At 40.1% G+C, this 27,091-nt stretch overlaps 1 protein-coding gene across 2 annotated transcripts in view; it reads left to right on the plus strand.

The window, feature by feature from the left end:
* The first annotated feature begins 432 nt into the window (after positions 1-432).
* Positions 433-27,091, plus strand: part of MIPEP (mitochondrial intermediate peptidase) — a 75,427-nt gene continuing 48,768 nt past the window's right edge. Inside the window, exons 1-10 of one of the 2 annotated variants that reach the window (XM_083839774.1) lie at positions 433-786; positions 2,485-2,658; positions 4,080-4,168; positions 6,952-7,038; positions 8,175-8,238; positions 10,056-10,238; positions 14,562-14,718; positions 15,140-15,188; positions 15,806-15,866; positions 16,381-16,433. In XM_083839774.1, the coding sequence (XP_083695900.1) occupies positions 598-786; positions 2,485-2,658; positions 4,080-4,168; positions 6,952-7,038; positions 8,175-8,238; positions 10,056-10,238; positions 14,562-14,718; positions 15,140-15,188; positions 15,806-15,866; positions 16,381-16,433 (1,106 nt within the window). In that variant the 5' untranslated portion in view covers positions 433-597. The remainder of the gene's footprint in view (positions 787-2,484; positions 2,659-4,079; positions 4,169-6,951; positions 7,039-8,174; positions 8,239-10,055; positions 10,239-14,561; positions 14,719-15,139; positions 15,189-15,805; positions 15,867-16,380; positions 16,434-27,091) is intronic. The other variant, XM_083839773.1, reaches the window with a different exon arrangement.

A 27,091-nucleotide genomic window follows, 5' to 3' on the forward strand; every position in this document is an offset into this window, starting at 1 on the left:
AAAACACTACCTAAGGAAAAGTGGACAAGTCTCCATAAAGTTTAGAGTTTGGATTATAAACTTAAAACGAACACAGTAAGATGAGTTTGTTTCAGGAAGGTCGGCTGCACACTCATGCTTCAGCCCTTTCATGCCAGTTGCACTATTATGAAGGAGAGGAAAGGGTTATGTGAGTTTTTCGATAAGGGGTGATTTTTCTGGTAAGCCACAGGCTGTAAGTTTGCGTCACAGAAACATCTAGACTAAAAAAATGCTTTCAAATACACTTATTTATGAGGAATTTCTGTTCTTGTAAGAAACTATTATGACTTAAACTGCTAAGATAACCGCAGACTTTCAAGGCCCGGTGCCACCCAGGGCAATGGCGGGCGGGCGGGCGGTGGGGGGACACCGTCCGGAGCCCGGCTCCTCCTCACGAGCGGCCGCGGGGAGGCAGCGGCGGGCCCGGCGGGCTGAGGGGAGGCGGCGCTGCCGCCCTGCTCCCGGCCTCCCCGGCGCCGCTCGTCTCCCTCCCCGCCGCAGAGATCGCGGCCTGCAGGCGGCCGCCCTCCGAGCCACCTCGGCCTGCCGGCGGGGCTGGCACCGGGCCGCTCCGCCATGCTGGCCGGCTACCGCCGGGCGTTCGGCCTTGCGCTGCGGGGCGTTGCGCTGCGGGGCCGGGCGGTGGGACCAGGGCCGGGGCCGGGGCTGTGGCCGGGGCTCCGGGCCGTCAGCACCAGCTGGAGCCCCGTGGGTGCCGCCTTCGATGCCAAGCAGCAGCGCGGCAGCGCGCCGGGCAGGGAGACGGTGAGCGGCGGGCAGCGCCCGAGCTGAGGGGGGACGGGCTGGCTCCGGCTGCGGGGAGGTTGAGTTGTCCAGCCCCACCTTGGGTCGTCAGGGATTAGTTGCTCGTAACGCGGCCGGGTTCCTGAAGGGGGTTTGTGACTCTGCTCCGGCTCCTGGGTGGTGGGGAGGGCAGGGAGCCGGGGGAAGTGTGGGCACCTCCGAGGGGAAATGCCTAGTGATTAGGAGCATGGTTTAGTGGGTGACATTGGTGGTAGGGGGATGGTTGGACCAGATGATCTTGGCTTTTCCAACCTTAATGACTCTATGATTCTGTGAAATACGTATTTGTGGAGTGTGTGGTTGAAATCAGGGCTCTGAAATATGGCCTTCTTTGCCTTCTGGCATTTGAGGGCATCTCACTGGGAACTGAGGGAACTGGAGTCCTTTCCTGGGATGAGGAACTTGCTGTCAAATTGTCAGCATTAGCAGCAGTGGCAGAATAGGACAAAGCACCTGGGAATGTCCCAAATACATCCGAGATGATGCTTTTGCTTCAGGACATGCACTTTGACAGACAACCAGTCAATTCATAGCTTTTCCACTGAAAACTTGTAAAGTACTTGCACACCTGTAACCGGCTGCTATAACAAGGAGTTTACAGAAGGCGCGTTGTAAAGGCCCACAGATGTTCAAATCCAGATTAGGATTTTTAGATGCTGAGGTTAAATTTGGGAAGAGATGGATGTTGTTTGAAATCATCTACCTTGTACTGTTAGCTGCTTTAATTAACAGGTAAGGAGATGCACCTATTGTGGTTGGGCATTTGCAAAGGGAGCATATTACTTGCAGAGCTGCTTTTTGGTTTATTAAATATATATATATTTATTTGCTGCTGTAGGTCTGTATTGTGGTACTTTTCCAGCAGGTAGTGTTAGCAATTTTGTGTGATCTGCAGGAGGACCTTTTAAAGTCTCTTCTACAAATGCAGAACATAACAGCTTTCCATGGCTGCCCTGCCAAAGCCACACTCAGTCAGTCTGTTTAAGGCTTGGTAAGAACTTCAGGAACAAAACTGTTTATATCATAATATTCTTGAGTTGTTGCTTGTCAGTTCTTTGAGATCTGGTTCCAGTACTTGAGGCTTATTTCATGAGCCCAAGATCACTGTTCCGCTGGTGAATATCCACAGCAGCTGGTCAAGTCATTCACTGCTCTGAGACTCTCTTTACTCTTCACACTCCTGGATAAGTCTCTTTGCTTCAGAAGGATGTTTTTCTCTAATTTTAGAATGTAAATAGACTTCCTATAATTTGTCTTGTGCCTGTGCTTTGGAAGCAAGGCAAAAAAAAAACATGCTGTGAAAAAAGGACAATATAGCAGATTATGGGGTGGAACAGGAGAAATTTCTCAGGATTTGGTGCTGAAGTCTTACCACTTGCTGAGAAGAATCCTGGCTATAGGAATTCCAGTGATGTTGTGCTCTGGTGAGTGATGCTGGGAAATGAAGATGTTTATGTGTGATGCCGGTATCTTTGGTGGATGTTAACTAATGTGGCTATTCGCTCTACAAGGACAGTTGTGGAAGTGGCACTTAGGGAAGTGCCACTATAGGTAGGGTCATTCTGGTAAAATTTCACAGTGAAAATTTTGTACTGAAACAGAGGGACAGAAATTAAGGAAAGTGATAGTAATGTGTTTCCATTGGGTTCTGCACTGCAGGGTCTGTTTGGTGTTCCAGAACTGAGTTGTCCAGAAGGATTTCAAGAAGCACAGGACAAAGCGTTGCAAGAATCCGAACAGCTAGTCCAGAAGGCATGTTCAACACCACCTGGACCTGAGATCGTAAAGATCTTTGATCAGCTTTCAGATGCCTTGTGCAGGGTAGCAGACTTGGTAAGTTACATTTTTAATTACTACTTTAAGCAATTTCTTTTAAACTGACTGGCATAACATATCTTTTAGAAAAGAATCACTCTTCATCTGAAGAGAGCAGACCCAACCATCATACAGAAATCAGTTGTTAATAACTAGCTCACTGAAATTTTTGCTGTTGGTTTTCATATCTGAATTTCTCTGCGTGGTTTCAGTTTTCAAATCTTGTTTCTTCTTCTTCTTTTTTTTTTTTTTTTTAATATTCAAGATCTCTTTTGTGCCAGGCACTTTTTCTTCCTGAAAGTACTTACACACTCTGCCAAGTCACTAGTTCTCTTTTGTCTCTTATTTTTTAATATGGACTATGACTGTTTCCTCTTAATCTATCAATATCTAACTCAAACACTGATGTCAGAGTTAATGGTCATAGTTTTGTATCGGTTTGCTGAGTTAAAATTACTTTGGTTCCTCCTATATGCTACTTTCAGATTTACATGTTCAAAGATGGCCTATCCTTGTAGAGCTTTATCTAGAAGCAATTTGGAAATGGTTCTCAGTTGGCAGGATTTTTGAGATTGGCCATTCAGCACCTACTCTGTCACTACTATACAGGATTTTAAGCAGGCAATCTTGCCCTAAGAAGTGAAACTCTTACGTGTATTACATTCCTAAGGTTACCTTTTCAATCAGACTGCAATTGTTCTATTAAACAACAACAAAAAAATGTTTCATGCACTTTCTGTAAAATCATGTTGAATGACTTCAATGTATTCCTAATCTTTAATTGTTTATCGTTTGAATGCCAGAACCTCTACTTGCCTTCAATTCATGTCAGCACTCATGGAAGCCTATAGCCAGCCTTTTTAGTGTCCTTCCAGCCTTCTGAACTCTGCTAAGTATTCAGAGACTTATTAAAAATGAGGATCAACAGGAGTGAAACAAAATACCTATTTTGAATCCAAAAAGACCTTAGGTTTTTCTCTTTAAGACCATTTCTTCTTACTAGCTAATAACCTCAGAGCATAACTTGATGGTCTATATGTAAGAGTAAAAAGAGTTTGAAAACAAACCCTTTAACCACATTTGGTGGTGTGCTAATTCATATCTGTGAAGTTTAGATTTAATTTTTTTTAATAACATTTAAAGCCTTTGCAGTATTTCTGTGTTGGAAGGACACTAAGGTACACACAGTTTTAAGAAGTACATCAATTAAAGATATTTTTTTGGAAAGAAATGTTCTCCATCTGGTTTAAAAGTTGTCAGCACTGTTCTCCAATAAACTTTATTTTTGAGAAAAAATATGCAAATTATACAAATAGATTGCACAGAATGGTATAAATAAACATTCATTTAAATAGAACTACTTCAGTGCAACTGTGTTTATAATTAAAGATTTTAATTTGTCTCTTTGCCTCACTGTTTTCTTCCTTTTACTCTGTCAGGCCGATTTTGTGAAAATTGCCCATCCTGACTTTGCATTCAGAGAGGCCGCTGAAGAAGCTTGCAGGAACATTGGTACTATGGTAGAGAAGTACGTTTTGTTTGTTTTGCTATTGCCATATGCAATTTTAAAATTTACAGTATCTGTGGTAACAGGGATCAAAAAAATATGTACGAAACGAAGTGTCAGTCGTGCTGTTACAGATAATCAAGAATTTAGTTTCATTACAGTATCCAGTAAAAGGTTATTCTACTTCAGTTTCATTTTACCTTCAGAACAGAGTTTAGGTTATCAACTGACTCCATGTCACTGAAACTTGTCAAAGTCTTAAAATTACATTTTTCTAAGACTCATGGCACTTAGCTAGCTGTTGTAAAGCATATGTACAAAATCCTAATTTGTTTTTAAGATTTAAGCAGTTGTATATCACAACACTTTTCCTCCTGGTTTGTTGAACCTTTGAATTTCAGCCTGTGAGTGGGATATGTGAACGGGGGAAGGACAAGCCCCATTAAATGGAGCGTTTGGGGATGTGACTCTCTGGGGCTGTGATATATACCTGGTCTACCCTGGTGTGTGTTATCTTTTAAGTCCATTTCATAGAACTTATTCTTAAAATCTTCTGTGTTTGAAGTTTGGCCCTGCTTCTGGACCTTTGCTTCTTTTCTTTTCTTTTCTTTTTTTTTTTTTTAATATCTCAAAATCTAACTTCTGGAAGTTACCTCTGATCCAGCAGCGCCTCAGTTTGGTAAGCTTTCTGACTGAAAAGGCTAAAAAGAATTCTGAGATGTAATTTGAGCAAAACTGTTGCTTTAGTTTTGCCATGGTGTTTGGGAAACCTTTCACTTGCAACTGGATTTTTCAAGACCTAGGTTGAGCACACCATCTATAACAATATGACTTGAATATCCAAATGCTACTTCCAATTTAAAATTGGCTAAAAGGAGAAAATATTCAAAATTTATATGAAACGAGATGCATAAGTTATTGTAAAAGTTCAGAACTAGCTATTGCTGAGTTTTCATTTGCCAAGCCTCTCTCCATCATAGCTGAAAAGCCCTGGCAGTCAGGTGAAGTCCCTGGTGACTGGAAAAAGGCAAACAGCACTCCCAGTTTTAAAAAGGGTAGAAAGGAGGATCCAGGGAACTACAGACCGGTGAGCCTCACCTCTGTGCCTGGCAAGATCACGGAACAGATCCTCCTGGAAGCAATGCCAAGGCAGATGCAGGACAAGGAGGTGATCTGAGACAGCCAGCATGGCTTCACCAAGAGCAAACCATGCCTGGCCAGTCTCGTGGCCTTATGTGATGGAGTGACTGCATCAGTTGACAAGGAAAGACCGACCAATGTCATCTACCTGGGCTTCTGCAAGGCATTTGACACGGTCTCACATGACATCCTGATCTCAAAATTGGAGAGAGATGGACTTGATGGGTGGACCATTCAGTGGGTAAGGAATTGGCTGGATGGCCCCACCACGTCCAAATGGAGGCTGGTGACGAGTGGTTTCCCTCAGGGATCTATGCTGGGACCAGTGCTGTTTAATATAGACAGTGGGATCGAGTGCACCCTCAGCGAGCTGCAGATGACACCAAGCTGAGTGGTGCAGTCGATACACCAGAAGGAAGGGATGCCATCCAGAGGGACCTGGACAAGCCTGAGAGGTGGGCCGACATAAACATAATGAGGTTGAGCAAGTCCAAGTGCAAGGTGCTGCACCTGGATCAGGGCAGTCCCAGACAGGAGCACAGACTGGGAGAAGAACTCACTGAGAGCAGCCCAGCAGAGAAGGACTTGGGGGTTCTGGTGGATGAAAGGCTCGACACGAGCCAGCAGTGCGTGCCTGCAGCCCAGAAGGCCAACTGCGTCCTGGGCTGCACCAACAGAGGGGTGGGCAGCGGGTGGAGGGAGGGGATTGTGCCCCTCTGCTCTGCCCTCGTGAGGCCCCACCTGGAGTGCTGCGTCCAGGGCTGGGGCCCCCAGCATAGGAAGGATGTGGGGCTGTTAGAGTCTCAGAGAGTCTCGGTCTCTTCTGTAGGTGTCTGCATTTGGCTGCTTTTTGACGGAGTGCTGGGCTAGAAGGCCCTTTGGTCGGACCCAGTGTGCTTTTTTCGTATGTTCTTATTTAGCACCTTCGTTACAAGAGCTTTTTTGGAAGTACAGGCATGATGCAGTGATGTCTTTTGTATCTGAATTGGGTATTGGCAATTAACCAGGTTCGTTTGACAAATGGGGGTGCAGAAGCTTCCTGCACCTCAACCGATTTAAGAAGTTAGTGCTTAGGGCTGACAGGCTGAGGGCTGCTGATTTCTGTGGGTTTGCTGATGTGCATATCCTTCATTCCCCACTGCGATTCTGACCTAGTAATCAAGGTCAGGATACCTGCTTGTAGTAAACCAGCCAGCAATCTGATGGAAGTAGTACGCTGGCACAGGAACAGTGAGCAGCTGGAAATGTTCCGGGATGGTAAGCTCTCAGTCTACTTCAGTGGCAGCCAGAAAGTTCACCTGATGGCAGGCTTGGGCACAGGTTTCAAAATAAGGATAGAAAACAGTTCTCACACTTTCATGCTCTGACCATGGTTGTCATTGTGTGTAGAAAACAAGCTGCCAGACTTGCTTGTATTTGCCACAAAATGCCATCCAGAAGGATTTTCCTATCAGAAGCACAAGATCTGTTTCCATGCCAGTTTGTCCACACATCCTTTGTATGTTAATTTTATACTTTTTCAGTGTCGTTGTGAACTAGAAAACATTTTGAAAATACAGTTTTTGGTTTTTAATTTTGTTAAGATCTGACTTTGAATGGGTAATATCAAGAGACCAAAATGTTTTTTGTTGCTTATGTATGATTCTTTTACTTTGTCTTTCCAGATTAAATACAGATGTTGAACTGTGCCAGAGTTTGAGACAGCTGCTAGCTGATGAAGTTGTTATGAATTCCCTAGATCCAGAAACCAGGTACTTGCTAATGTTCATAGACTTAGATGTTTAGATAGTATATATCATTCCTTCCTGAGCTAGTAGTTTGTGTTTTATCCACTTAATTTATACAAGTGGAAAGCATACCGTATCTCTGTGACAAATTTATTGGTCACTACTAAATCACCTGTACATGAGTTAGGAAGTTTCTAGTTCTGCAGTCCTGGAGGATGTCTCTGTGACTGTAGAGCACAAGATATATTTAAACTGCATTACTGAGATCTTCACAAAAGAAAAAAAAAAAAAGAATTAAAGAATTTAAGATTTTCTATAATACCAGTCCAGTTTGTTGAAAATGTAGTGCTCTTCTGTGGTGTATATGTCAAAGTGTTTAACAATAAAAATAGGGAACAGACTTAAATAACTTGATTTCAGTTTGAGTAAACTGAAATCAGTGGGCTTTATTCAGCTTGAGAATATCAGGTGTAATTCTTCATTTTTAGATTTGGTCTAGAGCCCACTAGAAAATTTGTAATACATAATACCATCATTGATACTTCAGGAAAAAATAAGAATGTGTTTATTCCTGGAACTTATGAGTTGCAAGAGGAATTTTTTATCTTTCAAAATCAGATTGTCAATCAGATTATCAGAATATTTACTTAAATCATACATCATGATTGCTGTAAAATGTTTTATTAGCTGTTTATTCGGTTATGCTTTTGAATTAATTTTTCCCTGACATGATTAGACAAGCTTAATGTTTGCCCATCTTAAGAGTAAGTTATTTTCTTCACCTTCTTTCCCAATAATTAAAGATGGTAGTTTTGAAGAGGTCATTTTCTGATTATTTAGAATAAATGAAGTATAAAATTAAAAAGGTAATTTGCACAAATTGTTTAACCATCTATATTAATGTTGTAGAATTATTTTTGAAAAATATTTTTAATGTGGATGACTGAAATAGCTACAAAAGAAAAGTCCTGTCACTGAGTAAACTATTAAGGGCCTAAAACATAGGAGATCTGTGTCCGTAATAAAAATACTCATAACAGTGGAATAAATAATTGTATTCTCTGTAAAAGACATCAAACATAACTACTAAAGGTAAAAGATGTGAAGAAATTATGCTTACCAAATGAGGCTGTTTTAACAGGGATTTACTGTATTTTTAGGCGAGTGGCAGAACTTTTTATGTTTGATTTTGAGATCAGTGGCATTCATTTGGATGAAGAAAAGGTAATTTTTTGCTACAATATGTGAATAGAAATTTGCTTGACAATCAAAGACCGGGTAATGAAATCTGCAGGGCATGAATCTGGGCCAATTTGATCCAAGATTCACACTGTCCTCCGTGGAATTTTGTCTTCTCAAAAGTAGTGAATTTTGTCTATTTTGAGTCACTTTTATAGTGTTTTTTAATGTCGTTTTACATGTTAGTTGGCTGTTCTTTCCAGTTTGGCCCTTACCATTCCTTTCTCTGTTGAGGAAAGTTATAAGCAAGACTTGGGAACATGCGTCCTTTGATTGGTGTCTGCATCAGATATTTCTAATAAGTGCTTAGCTGTCTGAGCAGCTCATTTACAGAGGGCGAAATGCAAAACCTCGTGCACTCTGATGACAGGTTAATCAAGTAGAGTATTTTAGAAGGAATCAGGTGTGTGGTAGCCAGAGCTAACATGACTAGAAGTTGCAAATTTAATGCACATTTGAATGTCTGGGCATGGTCTGATTATTTCTCTTGGAGCTTTTACATGTTTTTTGCAGTAGTGAATGATGGATTTGCCAAAACTAGCAGCTTTCACTGTGATTTGTGGTATGGATGCTCTGTTGGGTGTCTGTTCATAGCTCATGTCCCTGTGTAAATTAATACCTTATTTATTTGAGGTATGCCCTCAAAAAAGGTCTGTACAAAGACTCTTTTACCAGATTTATGCGGTGAAGTTACTCTAAAAAGCATTGTTGTGATGGTGATTTACGAACTGAATGTGCTTCTAGAATATTTTCCTTACAATTACGTTGTACCACGAACAACTCTGAAACCTGTGCTCTGGATTTTGTTTCTGATTTGTCTTTTTTTTTTACTGTGACAATTGTCTCTGTGCTGCTTTATCCCCCTTCAGTTGCAATTTCACTTGCCCTTTGTTCTTGCATATTTTCCTCTTCTTCCCCTGACTCTTCCACTTTTTCTTCTTCTATTCCTTTTGCTCAGTGTTTCTTTTCACTCTCATTTCAGACTGTAGAATCCCTTCATAAGTTGAAATTTACTTTTTCTGTTGCAAATAATTTCTGCTTTTTAAAATAAAATTTAAAAGACGTGTCTTAAAGAGTAAAAATGGAATGGGAGGACAGGTCCGCAGCTTTTGTCATTCTTTTCACTTTACCAAGTATGTTGTGTCTATACCTTCCACCTTTTCTTTTGAGCTATGAACCCACAGGCCATAGAGAGCATACTCTACTAACACAAGCCAGTTCACGGAAGCAAGTGAAGTATCTGATAGCAGGGATAAATGTGTGAAATACTGTGCTGATGCTGTTAAAACACTAAATCACAAATTCCTCGGGGAAAGGTTGAAATAACGTAAATGCCTTGTGGTCTGCAGAAAATACTGCAATACAAACAGTAACAAGAGAACTGTAAATCTGTATCTACTTAGATTTATTTGGGATGCTGGTAGGATTTATCCCTCTTGATGATGCTTCTTTTTTTCTCCTTGATATTTTACATAGCAATCAGATCAGGTGTAGTTTTCTAAGCGCTTATCAGGTAGTTAGCAAAGCCTAAGTAAATTCTACCTAAACTCCACTATATGTTTTTTTTACTGCTGAAACATAGGCATTTTCTTTTAAATTTCACTTTTGTATGAAATTATGTATCTGATCTTTCTCTTGTTGACTTCTGCTGTGCCTTAGGATTTTGTTGATGCTGTAGGTCTAATCATAAATGTAGTATTTTCTGCATAATTTCTGGGAAGGTTAAGATTTTGGAAACTTTTGAGTCCTGTTTGAACTGTATCTGAAGATATTATGCATTTTGTACTTTATTTTTCTTACAGCGTAAAAAAGCAGTCAACCTCAACATCAGAATATTGGATTTATGTAATGAATTTCTGACAGGAACTCACCTTCCCAATAAGATTGACAAGCACATTTTGCCAGAGCATATTCGGTATAATTTTACAGCGGAGGGCAATTACTTGCAAGTCGCTGGTCTGCACGCTGACTGTCCTGATGATCTGGTGAGTACTTCCCAAATCTGCTTTGGCATACTCAGTAGTGCATATCAGCTTTTTTAATTGTTACTCAGGCAAATGCATATGGTTTATGACTATGATGTTATGACTAGCAAGGAAGAACTGCTTTAGAACACAGTAATCAATGACAGCTGCGGTTATGGCAGCTATGAAATAGTGGAGGTGAAGTTCCTGAATGGATTAAGGAAGAAGAGAGGCAGAATTCAGACCCTGGATTTCAGGCAAACGTATTTCAGCTTATTCAGTAAAGTGGGAGGTGGGATCCCATGGGGTGCAGCTGTGAAGGGTAAAGGAGCTCAGGAAATCTGTCAGTTCTTTAAAGATCCAAGCACAAAATGATACTCAGATACCCAGTATCAGCTTGTGCTGATATGTAGAAAGCCAGGCAGACTTATCAGGAGCCAGGCTCAGCCAGCAGGGAAGTCATGACAGAGCTTCATCTCCAAAAGGCAGCAGACAGGAGGTGGAAGCAGGTACAAGGCACAAGGGAGCAATTTAGAAACACTGCCTGTACATGTAGGGATGGTATTAGGAAGACCAAAGTTCAACTAGGGTAGAGAGTTGTAACGGACATCAAAAACAACAAGAAGAGCATCTACTGCTGCTTTAGTACTAACAGGCTGAACAAGGTGACTTAGTACTGAGTAAGGTGACTTAGTTACAGCAGACACGGATAAGGCTGAGATGCGAATTGCTTTCTTTGCCTCAGTGTTCACCAACAAGGTCTTCCAGGCCTCCGTACTTACTGAAGGAGTTCAAAGAGAAGAACAGCTAGCTGCAGATGAGGACCCAGTTTGGGATGACTTGAGAGAACTCAACCTGCACAAATCCTTGGGGTCAGATGGGCAGCATCCAAGGGTTTGGAGAGAACTGGCTCGATGTCCTTGAAAGGCTTGATGTACCTGACAGGCTGTTAAGACCAGGGAAGAACACCACTGACTTGTAGAAATGGGATGTTCCACCCACAACATACTCAGAAAGGCCAAATAAACAATCTGGGGAACTACGGGCAGTTTAGCTTCACTTTGGTCCCTGGGAAGATGGATCAAGGAGCAGTCCAAGTTAGGAGATCGCAGTCTGTATTGATGGACAACCAGACATGTAAAAAATTTGTTATGTGTTCAGATTCAGAGAGTAGTGGTTAAAGTGTTATACTCTCCTGGAAGGCTGGTAAGGAAGGAAGTGTCGTAGGGGTCTGTCCTGGGGCATGTCCTGTTTCACATCTTTGTCAATAACCTAGGGGAGGCGACAGTGCTAGCACGCCAAGTTTGCACATCGTGTCAGATTAAGAGGAATAGATCCGACAGGAATGTTACATAATGCAAGAAGGACAAATGCAGAGTTCTGCAGCTGGAAGGGAGAATTGCTGGCAGACATATGGGCTGGGATTACCTGGCTGAGAGCAAGTCTGTGGAAGGGGCCCTGGCGGCAGAAACTGAGTATGAGCCAGCAGTGACTCAGGCAACAAAGGCCAGTGGCATCCAGGGTTGTATGAAGGGGCAAAGCCAGAGACTGAAGGAAAAATTCACGTTTTTACTTTGCTCAGCACTCTTTAGACCACATCTAGATTACTGCATCCAGCTTTGGACACTTCCTGCAACCCCCTCCAAGAAGGACATTGACAAGCTGTCGGTGGACTTAAGTGGAGGCCACCAGGATGGTCAGGGGCTGGAGCGCACACATCGTGAGGAGAGAGCGAGGGAGCTGGGCTTCTCACCCTGTAGCAAAGTTGGCTTTGGGGGGGACCCTGCCAGCAGCCTGCCAGTACCTGTGAGGATGTCCTGGAGACGATGGAGCTCTTCACGCTAGTGCATGGTGGGAGGACAAGTGGCAACAGGCACAAACATACATGAGAAATTCCAACTGGAGGAACTTTTTCACTACGTGTATAGCTGAGCAGTGCAACAGGCTGCCCAGAGAGGTGGTGCTGTCTCTCCATCTGCGGGGATTTTCAAGACACAGCTGGATAAAGCTTTGTGTAACCTAGTCTTACTTTATAGCTGATGCTGCTTTGTGCAGGAAGTTGGACAAGAGACCTCCTTAGATCCCCTCCGACCTGAATTATCCTGAATGATCCTACTTTAGTTATTGCTGAAGATACTTTTCTTAACGGAATTCATTTAGAAAGTGTTTGTTTATAAATTGGAAATGAATTTAGATTCTTTGAAATGTGACAGTGGTTCTTTAGTCTCCTAGATGTGACTCAAGGAATGTATTGCAACTTTTAGGTGTTTTGTTTTACTTTTCATAAAGCAATCAGGGTGACTCTGAAATCTTTTTTATCATGAAAAAGAGAAAAGCTGACTGTAGTAGAACCCAAGATGTAGTGTTTATTCTCTGTAAGAAATGAAAATTTAATGAAAATTATGGCACTGGGGAGATGTAAATAAAAGAGTAATACTCACTGCAAGTCATCTATAAACTTGTCCTGAAAACAGTATGATCTGCAGAATTGCTACTGAAGCTACAAGGAATAATACATCAATTAAAGAATGCAGTTCTCTGAGTCAGGTATTTGGAGAAGCTCTTTGGAAATCATAAAATTTAGGTTGGGAGGGATCTATGGAACTTGTCAGTTCAAGCCTGATCCTGTTCAGAGCAGGATCAAGCAGATCAGGTTGCTCAGGGCCGTTTTCCAGGTGAGTTTTGAATGCTTTCCAAGGATGGAGATTGCACTGTCTCTCTGGACAACCCATACCTTTGTGTTTGACCACTCTCACTGTTATTTTTTTTCCTGGTATTAAATTAGAAATTTTTACCTGCCAGCTTGTGTCCATTACATCTCATCCTCCTGTTCTGCACTTCCAAGAGCCTGGCTGCATCTTCTCTTTGTTCTGCTGCTAAGTAGTTCAAGATTAAGATCTCTCCTGAGACTTTTCTTCTTTGGGTTGGAGAAATGCAACTCTCTCAGCCTCCATTCGGAGTCATGTGCTCCAGCCCCTGAACATACTGGTGGCCATGTGCTGGACCAACTCCACTTCGTCTGTGTTTTTCTTGTCCTGGGGAACCCAACTCTGAATTCAGTGCTTGAAATGTAGTCTGAAAAGTGCTAGAGAGAAGTAATCACTTCCATGGTTCAGTTGGCTGTACTTTCTAGTAGAGCTCAGTATGCTGTTGACATTAGCCGCAAAGACACGCTGCTGACTCAGTATCTCACTTTATGCATTTTTTAATGAACGACTGGTGGAAGAAAATAGATACAAAATGACTTGTGTATTATTATTGTCATATTTATTTAGTCTACAGTGTCCTCCTGAGAGGGGAGCAAAGGGGCAGATGCTGATCTCTTCTCTCTGGTAAATGGTGATAGGAGCCTGAGGGAATGGCATGGGGAGGGTCAGGCTGGGTGTTAGGGAAAGGTTCTGCACCCAGAGGGTGGTCGGGCACTGGGACAGGCTCCCCAGGGCAGTGGTCACTGCTCCGAGCCTGTTGGAGTTCAAGAAGCATTTGGACAGTGCTCTCAGACATAGGGTCTGATTTTGGGTGGTCCTGTGTGGAGCCAGGAGTTGGACTCAGTGATCCTCGTGGGTCCCTTCCACCTCGGGATGTTCTATGATGCAGTGATTCCAAACCCAGGGCCTTCATTCTTATTGAGTATATGATCTAAAAGAGAAGCTTATTTTGAAGGAAAGGAACCATAAGTTGTTGTGTTTCTTAAGCCTGTTTGATGTGTACAAAATAAAGATTTTCCTCAATTGGTTTGTGAAATACAAAAAGCATTTTACCAAGGTTGCTGAGGCTAGAGGTGATTTTTTTTTTTTTTTAGAGTTATAATAAAAAGAAATAGGAGAAAGCCGGATTGTCCATGGGCAGATGGACAGACTAATAGATTGCTACTTCAAAAGAAATAAGGCTTTTTTCTTCCTCCTCTTTCTCTCCCCTGACCCTGTCTCTGGTTCTTATCAGATCATTTCAGGAGCCAGTTTAACTGACATGCAGAGGACAATTTAGCTTTCTTCGAGTTTATTTTCAGAGCTTTTAGTGAGTTAAGACAGCTCACAGAGAAACACAGATGTTGTCACAGGGAGAGAGGCCACGAGCAGAGAGGGGACTGTTGACAGGAGTAGAGAACAGGACCCTTTTTAGCAGACTTGAACGGTTAGATTGTCTCATTGCATTTCCTCATTCCATCTTTAAGGGGTAAGAAAGCAGTAATTGTCAGGCAGTTGTAATTACTATTATTAAAAAGTTGTAGGCCTTTTCTTAGCACTATCAGTGAAATACAGCTGTAATGCCAGATCTTCAATTGCATTGCATGTTTCCTGAGGAGTTATACTGTAGCAGTGTGACTTTTTTCTTTCATATTAGGTGCGAGAAGCTGCTTACAAGATTTTTCTTTACCCAAATGCTGAGCAACTGAGCCGTTTGGAAGAATTGCTTGCTAGCCGAAACAGCCTGGCACAGTTGGTTGGGTACGACACCTTTGCCCACAGGGCTCTTCAGGGAACAATGGCCAAAAATCCAGGTATAAGGCATATGGGGAAGGATATGCTGAGAAATCAAATGCACTGTGTTAGGTATGAAGTTAAAAGCTGCTCGTTTGTTTTGCTAAGTTTACACGTATTTGTCCGAGTGAAGTTTCTCATTGCAGTTACACTTAGCTTTAGGCAGTACTCGTGTTTTCAGTAAATTCAGCAATACTTATTGAGTGGGGATCAGTGCTTTTGTTCAGAATTAATGTTCACTCCTTAGATTATGAAGTTGCCATTATTCCAGCATATAACAAGGTAAATGTGGTACCAAATTCTTCTGAAATGATGACACAGTGGTCAGTAGTGTAGATTGTTGTTCTAAGGACACTTGTTTTGTTTGGGATGTTCTGATCTGAACTTAACACCTTTTAAGGGATGGAATCACTTTTTTTTTTTTTTCCATTTTACTTCTAGAGACAGTAACACAGTTTCTGGAGAAGCTTTCTGACCAGTTGTCCAAAAGGTATGTCTTTTTCACTAAGTTATTTTGTAAGCATACTTTTATTCAGGAGCATAAGGACTCGTGTACTCGAAAGTCAGTCATTGCTGCTTATTATGTGTTCTGATGAAATAAAAAGCAAAACTTTCACAGAGCTTTGAGGGGAGCTATTAGAATAAATTTTGTGATCAGAGAACAGCCAAGACTGAATACAGGTGATGTGCCAAGAAATTCAGGCAACAGCACACAAGTTTAAGTGTTGAAGGACACCTCTTGTGTTCTCCCCATATGCACAACTCCATATATTTTACATCTGTGAGCAAATTTCTGTTTATCCTGCTTGCTTCCCTTAACTCCACACAGCACAAAACAGTTTCATCACTGCGTATTAATGGGGTGTATTGTCAGAAAGAGAATGCTTGGGATGGGCACAACCAGAGTAAGAGAGACTTGATTGAAGATACCTGAATGAGAGGTGCAGAAAGGGAAAATTCTTTTACTGTAGTGTAAGGGCCTGTCATTTTATAGCATAGTAGCAATCTCTGATGATAGGCTTTTGTTAGGACAGCATATTCTTTTATGTTGTATTCCATTGCTCAAAAATCTTTCCTGATCACTTTCATCATAAAAATATTTTTCAGAACTCAAAAAGATTTTGAAATGATGACAAAGATGAAAATGAAGCTTAATCCCCAGAATTCAGTAAGTTAAATTTACATATACGTTGAATTTTTTTAATATAGTAGAAGCTAACCTTGTTTTACATGAAAAATCAGCTCAATTTTAGTTTACAACATGTAGCATAATTGCAAAGAGGTACTTTCCATCTTCTTGTTTTAAATGGTTTTTGACTTCTTACCTGCTATTACTATTAAAACCAGCCATTGCGTGCAAGATGACAGTTGGTTTATATAAAGTGATAATACTTTTAGTTTTAAAATTAATTAGTGGACTCTTTTTTTTTCTTGAAATCTGGTATAAAGTCCCACTGCATATTTGAATAAGAAATACGGTCTGAAAGCAAATAAAAAAAACAGGTTTCAAATTGTGGAATATGAAGTTATTTCTGATGATGAATTTAGCACTGAATGTTTTCCACTTTTTTCTAAGTTCTGTGACTTGTAGAAACTGCAAAAATATGCAAAGGAAACAAAACGTTTACTTCGGGTTCACTTGTTGTCCATTATTGTAATTATAAGCTGGAATCCTCTTTCAGAAATTGATGCCGTGGGATCATCCTTACTACAGTGGCGTCCTCCGTGCTGAGAGGTAAGCTCCTTATGTTCCTGATTGTAATGTAAATGAGTGTCTTTATTTCATTCATTTCACTGAGGATAATGAAAGTCCTCAATGTAAACAGGATTTCCTTCTTTGAAGATGTACTTTAATATGAATAAATAGAGAATATCCAACGGGGCAGTTCTTTGCAACATTTCTTAGCGTTGGAATGCCTGTGAGGTTTTGGCTCTTCTGTTGTTTTGCGGGAAAGTAGTGGCCTTTGAAGATACAAGAGGATAAAACAGTTTCAGAACAGATAGAAAATCCGTGTTTTCATTTTGCTTTTAGCTCCTAGCTGAGCTGTAGTTATGTTTAAAAATACATTTTGAATCACTGAGCATACAGTCCAACTCCTCTTCATATTATAACTGTATTTTACTTCTTTACTGAACTTGCATCTATTTTCTTGCATCTTCTACAGACCTCAAACAGAAATTTGAGTAGATTTTCACTCTTCTTGGGTAGAATTCATTCTCATCTCTCTTGCAAAGATTGGGGAATAAGTCTGCAACACAAACTTAAATAGTCCTTGCAAGTAATGAGATGCCAGCTCTGAAAGGCACGAACCCTGCACGTTGTGTTTATTAGATCAGCAGTGTTGACCTTTCAGATTTGTGTTATAAAAGGTAATTTAAAATTGTGCTGCTCTTGCAAGAGGAGGAGGAAGAATCTTGCCTTCACTGCAGATTTGTACGTTTTTGTTTTTTGAATAAACTGAGTCTGGAAGTGTCTGATAAAGGAAGAAGTTTGCTCTGGATCAGAAAGCTGCGATAGTAGAGACGTGGCATTATGGAACGATTTACACCAGTTGCCGTGGCTGATTCACAACTTTCTTGTACTTTGATACCAAGGCAATAGTTTTATGAGCAGCAGGTGTGATACTGGATTTGTCTTTAGCTACCACACGTTCAGATAGGAGCTGATATATTTATGTGCAGCAACATTCATGTCCTTGCAACATGCATGGACCTTGCTATGCAGGGAAGTGTGAGGGACGTTTGGCTTCTGAGTTAGTTCACTGGAGCTGATCCTAGAGCATGCAGCGCTCCACAGCATACGCGCAGATCGCTTGTTGATGGTGTGGTCTGGGAAGTGGCAGTTTTTCTTTTAAACTGGACATGTATCAAATGTAGTTCTGTGAGTGTGAGAACAAAATCGTGGCCATACTGGAGGAGTCAAGGTGCACCTAGCTCTGAATCTCTTTGCAGGGAATAGCGATCTGTGGAAGATTACTGTGGCACTTGTTCAAGGTACTGTCTTGTCTTGTAGCTTACAGGTCTGCCTGGCGGTTTGGTGTCTTCAAAACAGAAAGTAAGAATTACATTCTGATGCATAGTCCTCACCATTACTGTCAGATGTTGATGAAATTTATTTTCTTGTTTCCTATTTATTTTCTATGTTCCTACAGTGTGTCTCCCTGTCTTTAGACTTAGTGTGCCCCGTACAGGTTAGGATGTTAAGTGTAGAAGTCTCAGAGTTTGTTTCTCCTCCTGGGAGGAGCACCTTCTGTTACTGTCTTACTGTCCTTCACAGATGTTCTAATGAAGCTAGTCATTTTGTAATTGAGTTGCCAATGATTACAAATAGATTATTCTGCCCATTTTGGCACTAGGAAGAAAAGCATATCCTTTCCTGGTGGAGCTCTGTAAAAGTTACTTTATTTCAAGAATAGTCTGGTAGATTTCCGAAGGGAGAACTGAGCTTAAACAGACCAGGACATCGGTAGTGTATATTTGCTGTTTTATTAATTAAGGCAGCAAGTCTGGCAGCTGTGTCTGTGTGAAGAATCTCCTAAACATATGTAGTTCCTCCCTGATTACAGTGCAGGATTGGGGCCCAGCCTTTTTCTCCCTCTGGGTTGGGCAGGAGTATTTTTTTCTGGAAGCTGTTACAAGCATCTACAAGTCAGGGAAGGAAAAGCACTTTTCCTCTCCATCGTGTGCAGCGGTGTTTTGCTAAAAACCAAGAGCTTGGTCTTTTACAGTCCTGTTACCTGAGTGCTGTGTGTTCAGGAAAAGTTTCTGATCTGACAGTGTCTTAACAATGGTTCACGTTCATTCTGCCCCTGTTGTAGATATTTAACTTACTGGCTAATAGATAATCAGCCCCTAACAGGAAAGCTCAGTTCTTCGTTGCAAATTATCAGTAGCTGTGCTTTATGAATGAAACTAGCCAGGAATTGGAGACTATTCATACAACAGCCAGAGGACAGGAATATGCTGTTGCACATCTGTGCCCTTTCCCTGTTTTATTTGCAACTTATGATCTATTTAAGTGTCTTCTTATACCTTACACCTTGTTTGTCTTGTATTTGTGCTTACCTCTCATGACACCCTTTCCTGAATTCCCCTCGGATGTTATGGTATTTTCAGGCCAACACTTCAGGAACTGCAAGATGAGAACCGTGTGTCACAAAGCTTCTTACTGGCAGGAGTTTGATTTGGCTATTTGTTGTTTCTCTCCCTTTCTAACCGAGCCAATTAACTTGTAATACAAAATGATGTCTCTGAGTAACATTGTTTTCCTTTTTTTTTTCCCTGGGAAAATCATTTATCCTTTTTGATTTTTTTTTAATGGTATCATGTTTCATTTTATTTATTTAGAAAATAATTTATTTAAACGTACTTACTGTATCTTATTTTTTTTGCTTAATAACAAAATATGTTTTCAAACAAGATTTATCTGATATGAATTTCTTCCATTGTTGTTATTCTTTGTTTAGTAGATGAACAATTTTGTTCTTTGAGTGTTTTTTTGTTGTTGTTTGTTTCTGTTTTTAAGAAATTTACTTTTAGCTTGGTGCCTTTTACAGAATGGACATGGTCAGGTGTGTAATAGTACTGTGTGCAGCACATAGCTTACATTTTCGTCTCTGTTATGTTTTGGGGCTCCATAGTAGTTTGTGGGGTGGATTTTTGTATTGCTATGAATTTCATTTTATATTCTGACTTTCTTAGTAAATGTTTCTGTTGAAAAGGAAGCAAATGCATGCTTTTGGGTGTTTCTTTTATCATTGTGGCTCCAGCTAATGTAAGGAACCAGTTTCCTAGATACTGTCAGGTATGTAAGATGGCTATCTTTACCAACCTAGGTATAAAGCCAAGGATTTACGGGATTTTAGTTTTAAATTAAGTAACTTTGCAACATTCTAGTGTGTCACATATGTGCCTCTAAGGGATGAAAGAAATATTAGATGGGACAGTGCCTATGTCTGTTGAAGTAGCTACACTGTTCCCTATTTTCGTCTGTACAAGTGTATTTTCACACAAAATTGTTGTGAGGAAACACTGGACGGCAATGTGATCATGATATGATCTATTACTTCTTTATTTTTTTATTTCTTCTCCAGATTTTGGTCAGCTACATCAGTTCTTCTCAGATTGCACTAAAATCCGTGATATTTTTCTAATGTGTTTATTTTTTATCTGTATGTTGTATATTTTAAATGTATGTATATGTAGTTTATTCTAAGCATGTTTATTCTGCATTAGAAAAGGCTTACGGAAACAAATCCTTTGTTAGATTCCTCAGAAGTAGTTTTAAGAGCTGGATATTTACTTCTGAAGAATGTAGGGTATTCACATGCACTTGGACTATTGAATTTTGATAGTATTCGCTGTCATATCAGGTTGCTTCTATTTTCTTCTTACTCCTTCATTTTTTATGGAATATTCCTGCTGTTTTGTGGGGTGAACAGCAGGAGGAGCTCCAGACTTAACTCACAAAGCACGTTTTTCTTTCTATAAACTCATCCACAAAAATTTTGTTTCTGTCAGCTTTCACCAAGTCTTTTCCCTGGAAACTTGATCCCACTTCAAAGAGTAAGTCTCCCATTGATGGTAACAGGATAGTTTACTTCCAATTTTTTTTTTTTTGGAAAATTATGTTAAGTAGCCTCTCTGGCTTTAAACCCACACTTAAAACAGCACAATGTTTTTGTAGCTCTAGTTTAAGTGGCACAGAAAATAGATGTCAGTATAAATGTACATTTGACAGAAACTGGAGACAAAAGTCTGAAAATCCATGGTAGTAGTATCTTAAAAGCAGATAGAGTAATTAGGAGAACCTCAAGAATTTTGGCAGGCTATGTGTAATAAAACAGTAAATGCTAGAACATGCTTCAGCCTCTAACAAGTAAGAAGATGTCTGTCTAAAATGTATATTATAAAATACTGCCCTTGAGTTTTAGCATAGGCAAGTACCGGAGTATTAATTAAATCCCATTACTTCTCAGTAAGTGCTACTGCAGTTATAAGTAATTCTCAAAGACGTGATCCTGCACAGATATAGTAGCCTTTCTGATTTCTTTAGGGTCATAAAACAAAAGGGGTGGAAGAGAGCTTTCACGGTCAGCTGTGTGTCTTGAAGGTGGGGCTGGCTGTACTAAGCTGCTTCTGACAGAGGCACAAAACTGTTCCTAAGAACCATCAGTGGTGAGCTTAGAATATTCAGTGTTGGCTCCTGTTTTCCTAACCTTTGTTGCTTCTGAGGCTGGGCTGACTTGGTTGGCTGTAATTCACTTTCGGGATTTTTGCCAAACTGTCAAAGACTTGATTCAAGTAGCAACTGGGATGTGTTCGCAGGGTATTGTACTCCGTGCTGGTCCGTTGCTTTGGGACTGCAGAAATAAATTAAGACTGGCCTTGGGGATGAACAAATCAATACCAAAATAAACCAGTTTCCTGCCGGGTAGGAAGGAGAATCCACCACCGCAACTAGAGGCATTTTGGATCCTGGGGTGATGAGCTCAGCAGAAACTAGGAATAATTCTGTTCTTGTTGGGACTGTACATGCTTGAGGGGGAGCAGACAGCACTTTGGTTTTTCAGGAGCAGGGGTAGTACCAAGGTACCTGAACAAGGCTCTGGATGTTTCTAAAGGCATATACGCTAAAAACTGCCACTGCATTATTGTTAGTTTTACAAAAGAATGTTCTCTGTAAGGAATACCGTGTGGAAAAATAGCTCATACCCTTTTGTGGAATCTGTAAGAAAACTGTCACTTCTGTTCAAATTGAACACTGAAATGGAAAAATATTGCAAAATTTAAAAAGAAACAGGAAATCTTTCAAACAAATTGCTTATAGAGAACGGAAACATTCTTTAACTATCTAACTGTAAGCAAGATAAGTCTTCTATCAAATCAACTAGTATAATTGTAAAAAGTATATTTAACTTACCAATCACTAAGCTGGTTGACTAAAGGTTTTGGAGGAAAACATGAAAGTTACCGAAAGGGCCTTGCTGTATTTTTCATTGGAGAGTGGTCATCTAACGAATACATACTGTGATTGTGAGAAGGGCTCCAAAAATTGTAAGTTTTGCTTTGTGTTCAGACTTCTGTTGCTGTTTACTGTAGAAGATACTACTTGGTGGTGGTTTATATTAAATGTTTTGAAGGATCCTAGTAATGGAGTTTCGCAAGTAATTTGCTACCTTTGCTTTTCCTGTTATTGCTGAGTACTTAGCTTGCTATTTTCTTTTCTGAAGAAGTAGTTGAAGTAGTTAATGTAATACAGGCAAAGCATAATATTTTTAAAAACATTATAAGAAACTTTAAAATCAGTGATCATTCCTCCTGACTTTCAGATATGTTACTTGCATGCTGAGTAGTACAAAAGCAGAATTTAAGTTTCGAGAATTGTTTATTCGAAACATTGTAGAAGGACAAAGAAATTGCTGTTGATTTGAAAATAAAGTCAAATCTAAAAGTCACATACAGTGTCAATGGCAAACCAATATTCTGAATTACCCCCTGACCTCCTCCAAAATATTCTGTGAAGTACAATTAACAGAAGAGAAAAAGGATAAGGTAAGATACAGGTGCTAGTTTATGGCTGATGAGAGTACAAAGATTTTCTATTATTATTATTATGATGATTTTTAAAAAATCCAGTCTTCTATAAATCATGGTTAAGAATCTCCCTTCAGGTAAAGAATTAAGTTTCATAGTCTGGCATGTAGTGAAAATTGGAAGGGGTTTTCCTTGTCTTGATCTTTCTAAGTTAACCCGAGGGGTTAATCTTACTTTTATCTTCTACTAACAAGTTTTTTTTTTCCAAGTTTCTTTGAAAGTTTTGAGAAAATCTGTTTTATTAAAGATAGTTAACTTAGTGCTCTGTGTTTTCATGGATGTCAACAGGATAATTTTCTCAAAAAAAAAAAAAAAAGGAAATATCCAGGACTGCATTTAATAGCCACTGATAAGAATTCTTGCCAAGCAGCTAATTTGCAATTGTTGAGTCTGAATCCTTATGCTCTGTAGAAGAGTGATTCTTACTTAACTATCCCTAATGTCCAAGTTTGTCAAAAGCATTGTTAATAAAGCAGATGAAAGTTGCACTACACAAAACAGTCTTAGTTTCTTTTCAAATATACAGCTTAAATGAAAGTGATTTTAGAAGTCTGTATTTTATTTAGACTCAGTGAAGTCATACAAGCTTAGAAATAATTATTTATAATGACATACTACATCTTTGTTCTTCACAGGGACACAGCCTTTTTGTTTGAAGCTTGCAGTTCTTGAAGAATAACCAAACCTCATTGTGTCAGTTAACTTTTTAAAATTGGTTTTTAAATTGGTTTGGCTACTTTACTTCTTTTAAAAATATTGCCAGGCTGCATACTGTAAAAGTAAGGTGTCTGGATTTTTGAGCATAGTTTATCCTTTAATATAAAGCAGGAATTTACATCAAAGAAACTACTGTTTTCTTTGATACTGCTACTTTCTTTAGCAGAGTACTGAGATTTCTCTTTGTAAAGTTTCTGAGCTTATGTTCTGACATAAAGTACATAAGAAAATTTTCATTCTTTCTGGGGTTTGTTATAAATAAAAATGCTTTGGGGTTTGAAACCAGACATTCAGAGTGAAGTAGGCTACTGGCATATGGTTTAAGACGAAATGAAAGCAGAACAAACTTCTTTTGTTCACTTTTTTGTGTCTCAGTCTTTCAGTTTTGGACTTTTGAGCATAACCTGCATTGTGCAGTTTTACAGGCTTAGCCAAGTAAAGGTTGATATTACAATAAAAAGGACTATTTCTAATTCTTTATATATTTGTATATTACCTGAATTATCTAACAGATAGTTTAGCTTGGAGGAAAATACTCTTTTTCACTGTAAAGATGAGTTCACGTATGTTTTTGATTTATTCAGAGCAAGATTTCTCTGCTGGCACCCTTTTTTTTTTTAAGGAATATAATATTTCCAACATCTAAACTATAAGGATTTTTTTTTTAATATCTAGTGATGTAAAAATGCCTTCTTGATTTTTGAAAGTGAACTTCCACATTAATAACTGCGTTTAGTTTGTATGTCTGTAATAATAGAAATTTTACTTTCTTTTTCCTGCTCTTCCAGAAGTGCAGTCAGATCACTTACGTTTCACATAAAGGCTTAAGAAAATTTAAGTGTTCAAGTTGCATGGTGGTTCAGAAAACCAACTGTAGTACTGCAGGTATCAAAAAACAATCCATACCTGTGTTTTTGACCTCAGACAACCTAGAAGAAAGCTACCGTAACTGGAAATTTTTGACTTGAGTATATATTTCTCTACAAAGTGCTGTTCTGATGCATCAGACTATTGTTCTTACATCTCCATTTTCAAAGGCTTCTTCCCAAAGGAAAGGCTGTGCTGTTCATCATCTTGGGATTCAGGTATGCAGACCAGTCAGAAGCCTAAGTTCCAGAGAGGAGCAAGAGCTGACATACCTCAGCTCAAGTGTTCTGCTCGGTAGCTCAAGTTAGTACCCTGCTAAGTACAAGTGGCCTTATATTTGTATCTGCCTTTCTGTGGGGACACAGGCATCCTAGGTGCCTATTTTAAGCACTCTGAATCACCTTACAGTGGCCCAGAACTCACGTTATAAGGGACGGGACATCCAAACAGGATGTTTTGTTCTTGCCCTTGCTTGTTTAGCTGACTCGTACCCTTTCTCTTCCTTAGGAAGTACTGTAACTGTGTTTCCATGTATTTGTCAGCTTCGGAGACAAGGGTAAAATGCTGTGCTGGTGGTGTTAGTATGCCATGTGCATCACCCTACCCATTGAATTCTGCCTGTCTGCCTAGCTGGTGCAGCAAACAAGCTGCAAATTACAGCATAGAAGAAAACCTGTCTTTTGGCACTTCTCTATAGTTTCTGTCGCCAAATGGAGCTCCAATTGTTCGTCGGCTTCCAATGCAGATTTTAGCTGTCTCCAGAGCATTAACCTTTCCTGCTAGTAGCAGTAACCCTTAGCAGAAACTTTACTGGTAGCCGAATGCCTGTTAGTATAGTTCAGTTTGGGTTGTAATGACTTCCTTTCTGATTTCTTTTCTCAAAAATACTTGAATGCATTTCCTGTTGGAGATAAAAGTCGTAACTTGGCTGAAGAAATGCAGAGGCAGCTTGCCAAAGAGTGACCAGAAAGCGTTCATGTTAAAGCAGCTGCTTCTTGTTGGTATGTTTGAATTTTAAGCTGCTTTAAATAGAAGGAACAAAGCTAGACAGCTATTCAAGTCCGCAGTTGATAACAGCTTGAAAATCTTGCATAAAGTGATCTTCAGAATGGCTGCTGCTTTAACATGTAGTATAAAATGATAATTATATGCACATTAGGGTTACTGATGTGCAGATTATGAAGATTGCTTTGCTTTGAACGATGAGCAGTTTTGGGGCAGGCTAAGCTGAAGTACTTTTGAAACTGTTCCTTTTTATATAGGGTTAGTCACTATCACTTAATTCATTAACTAAAGTTTTTGTCCTTTTATTCTAACTGTAGAAAAATATATGAAGTGCAGTGCCTTGTTTTGGTAGGGATTTGTTGGGAGTCTTTTGTGTGCATTTTCAAATACATTTCACATTTGAAAAAAAAAATGATCAAAGAAATGCATCACACCTGGGATAGAAGATGGTGAACTTTGAGTTTCCCCTTTAGCTTCAGGAGAAATTAATTTTACAGTCTTGGATCAGCCCTCAAAAAGGCTCGGCATCCTACACAGACAAGCTCTGTCTTTGTTACAGAGTATTTTAAAGTGTTAAAAGAGTGTATTGATAAAAGTCTGCATCTTGGAGTTTTATGTGGTCTTTTAGATAATCTGGCCAGGGTCGCAGAGTGTTTTGAAGATACAACCTAAAATCCTTGAACAGCATTAGAAAATTAATTCAAAGGGTTGAGGGAAGAGAAGTTTGGCCTGCTGTCACAGTCTCAGTCACCTTTGCTGCCAAGAAGTTGTGCTATGGTGTTTTAGATTAGCATGGATTTAAACACTGAAATACTGTGCCTGAGAACTGTTGTGTTTTTGCAGTTTCTCTGAGGTGATGAAGCTGTGAATAACTGAGGTTAGGGAATCATTTGCTAGCAAACAGATGCTTTTTTTCCTGTCATCTGGAAATGATGAAGTTGCTAATGGTTGCTACTGTTGGAGTGCCTGGAATCAAGCAAGAATCTTCAATAAGGGAGCATGTAGTTTGTCTGCAAACTCTTCCAAGTACTTTTCCACCCACACTGGCCAGCCAGACTTCAGTTTTACAGCTCTAGGAGAGATTGCAGGGTTTCCTGTTCTGCTTATTGAATATTCTTTTTCAGGGAAGGATTCAAGGCTTTTAAATGAATTTCTTCCCTTTTCTTCAGCGTCCTCTAATATTATCTAGTGCTACCCCTTCCATTCTGCAGTGAGAAGCATTAAATCTTGGAGGTGGGGGCTCAGAAAAGAGTCAGTCATATGCTTGCTTTTGCCACTGAAAGGCAAGATCATCTGTTAATTCCAGGAACATGATTTTTTAGTTATAGGACATCAGCTTCAGATAGCTGAGGTTTTGGCTAATTTCTGTTCTTGAAATAAGTCCAAAGAGAAAGTTTTCCTGGAATTAATGCAAGTTTGGGGTTAGACTTTCTTCAGTGATAGTTGGTCTTACTTGATTTGACAAGAGAGTTCGCATATGAGGTAAGACTGAATTCAGAAGTTGTGAATTAAATCTGTATTTTCATGTCAAGAATGATTATTTGTTGGTGGGTATAAACTGGTGTTAGGGTAAGATTTCGAAAGTGTCCTATCCGCTTCCTGGAAGAGTAGCTGTTTTTTTTTTTCAGCACCCCATACTAATTTTAAATTGTGTTATTAATTAGAATAGAATAGAATAGCTCAGTTGGAAGAAACCTACAAGGATCATCAAGTCCAACTGCCTGACCGCTTCAGGGCTAACCAAAAGTTACTGTATTGTTGAGGGCATTGCGCAAATGTCTCTTGAACACTGAGAGGCACGGGCCATCAACCACCTCTCTAGGAAGCCTGTCCCTGTGTCTGACCACCCTCATGCTAAAGAAATGTTTCCTAATGTCCTAATGTCCAAGAAATGTTCCTAATGTTCCCATGAGCCCGGCCATCGGTGACCAGGGAGCAGAGACCGGCACCTCCGTCTGTGCTTCCCCTGCTCGGGGAGCTGCAGAGAGCAGGGAGGTCACCTCTCAGCCTCCTTTCCTCCAAACTACACAACCCCAAGTGTCCTCAGCCTCTCCTCACAGGACACGCCTGCCAGCCCTTCTACCAGATTGGCTGCCCTCCTCCGGACATGTTCAAGAAGGACATAAAACTATTAGAGGGCATCCAAAGGAGGGCTACAAAGATGGTGGAGGGTCCAGAGGGGAAGATGTATGAGCAGTAGCTGAGGTC

This window comes from Anser anser (assembly GCF_964211835.1).
Source record: "Anser anser genome assembly, chromosome: 1".
NCBI classification, from domain to species: domain Eukaryota; kingdom Metazoa; phylum Chordata; class Aves; order Anseriformes; family Anatidae; genus Anser; species Anser anser.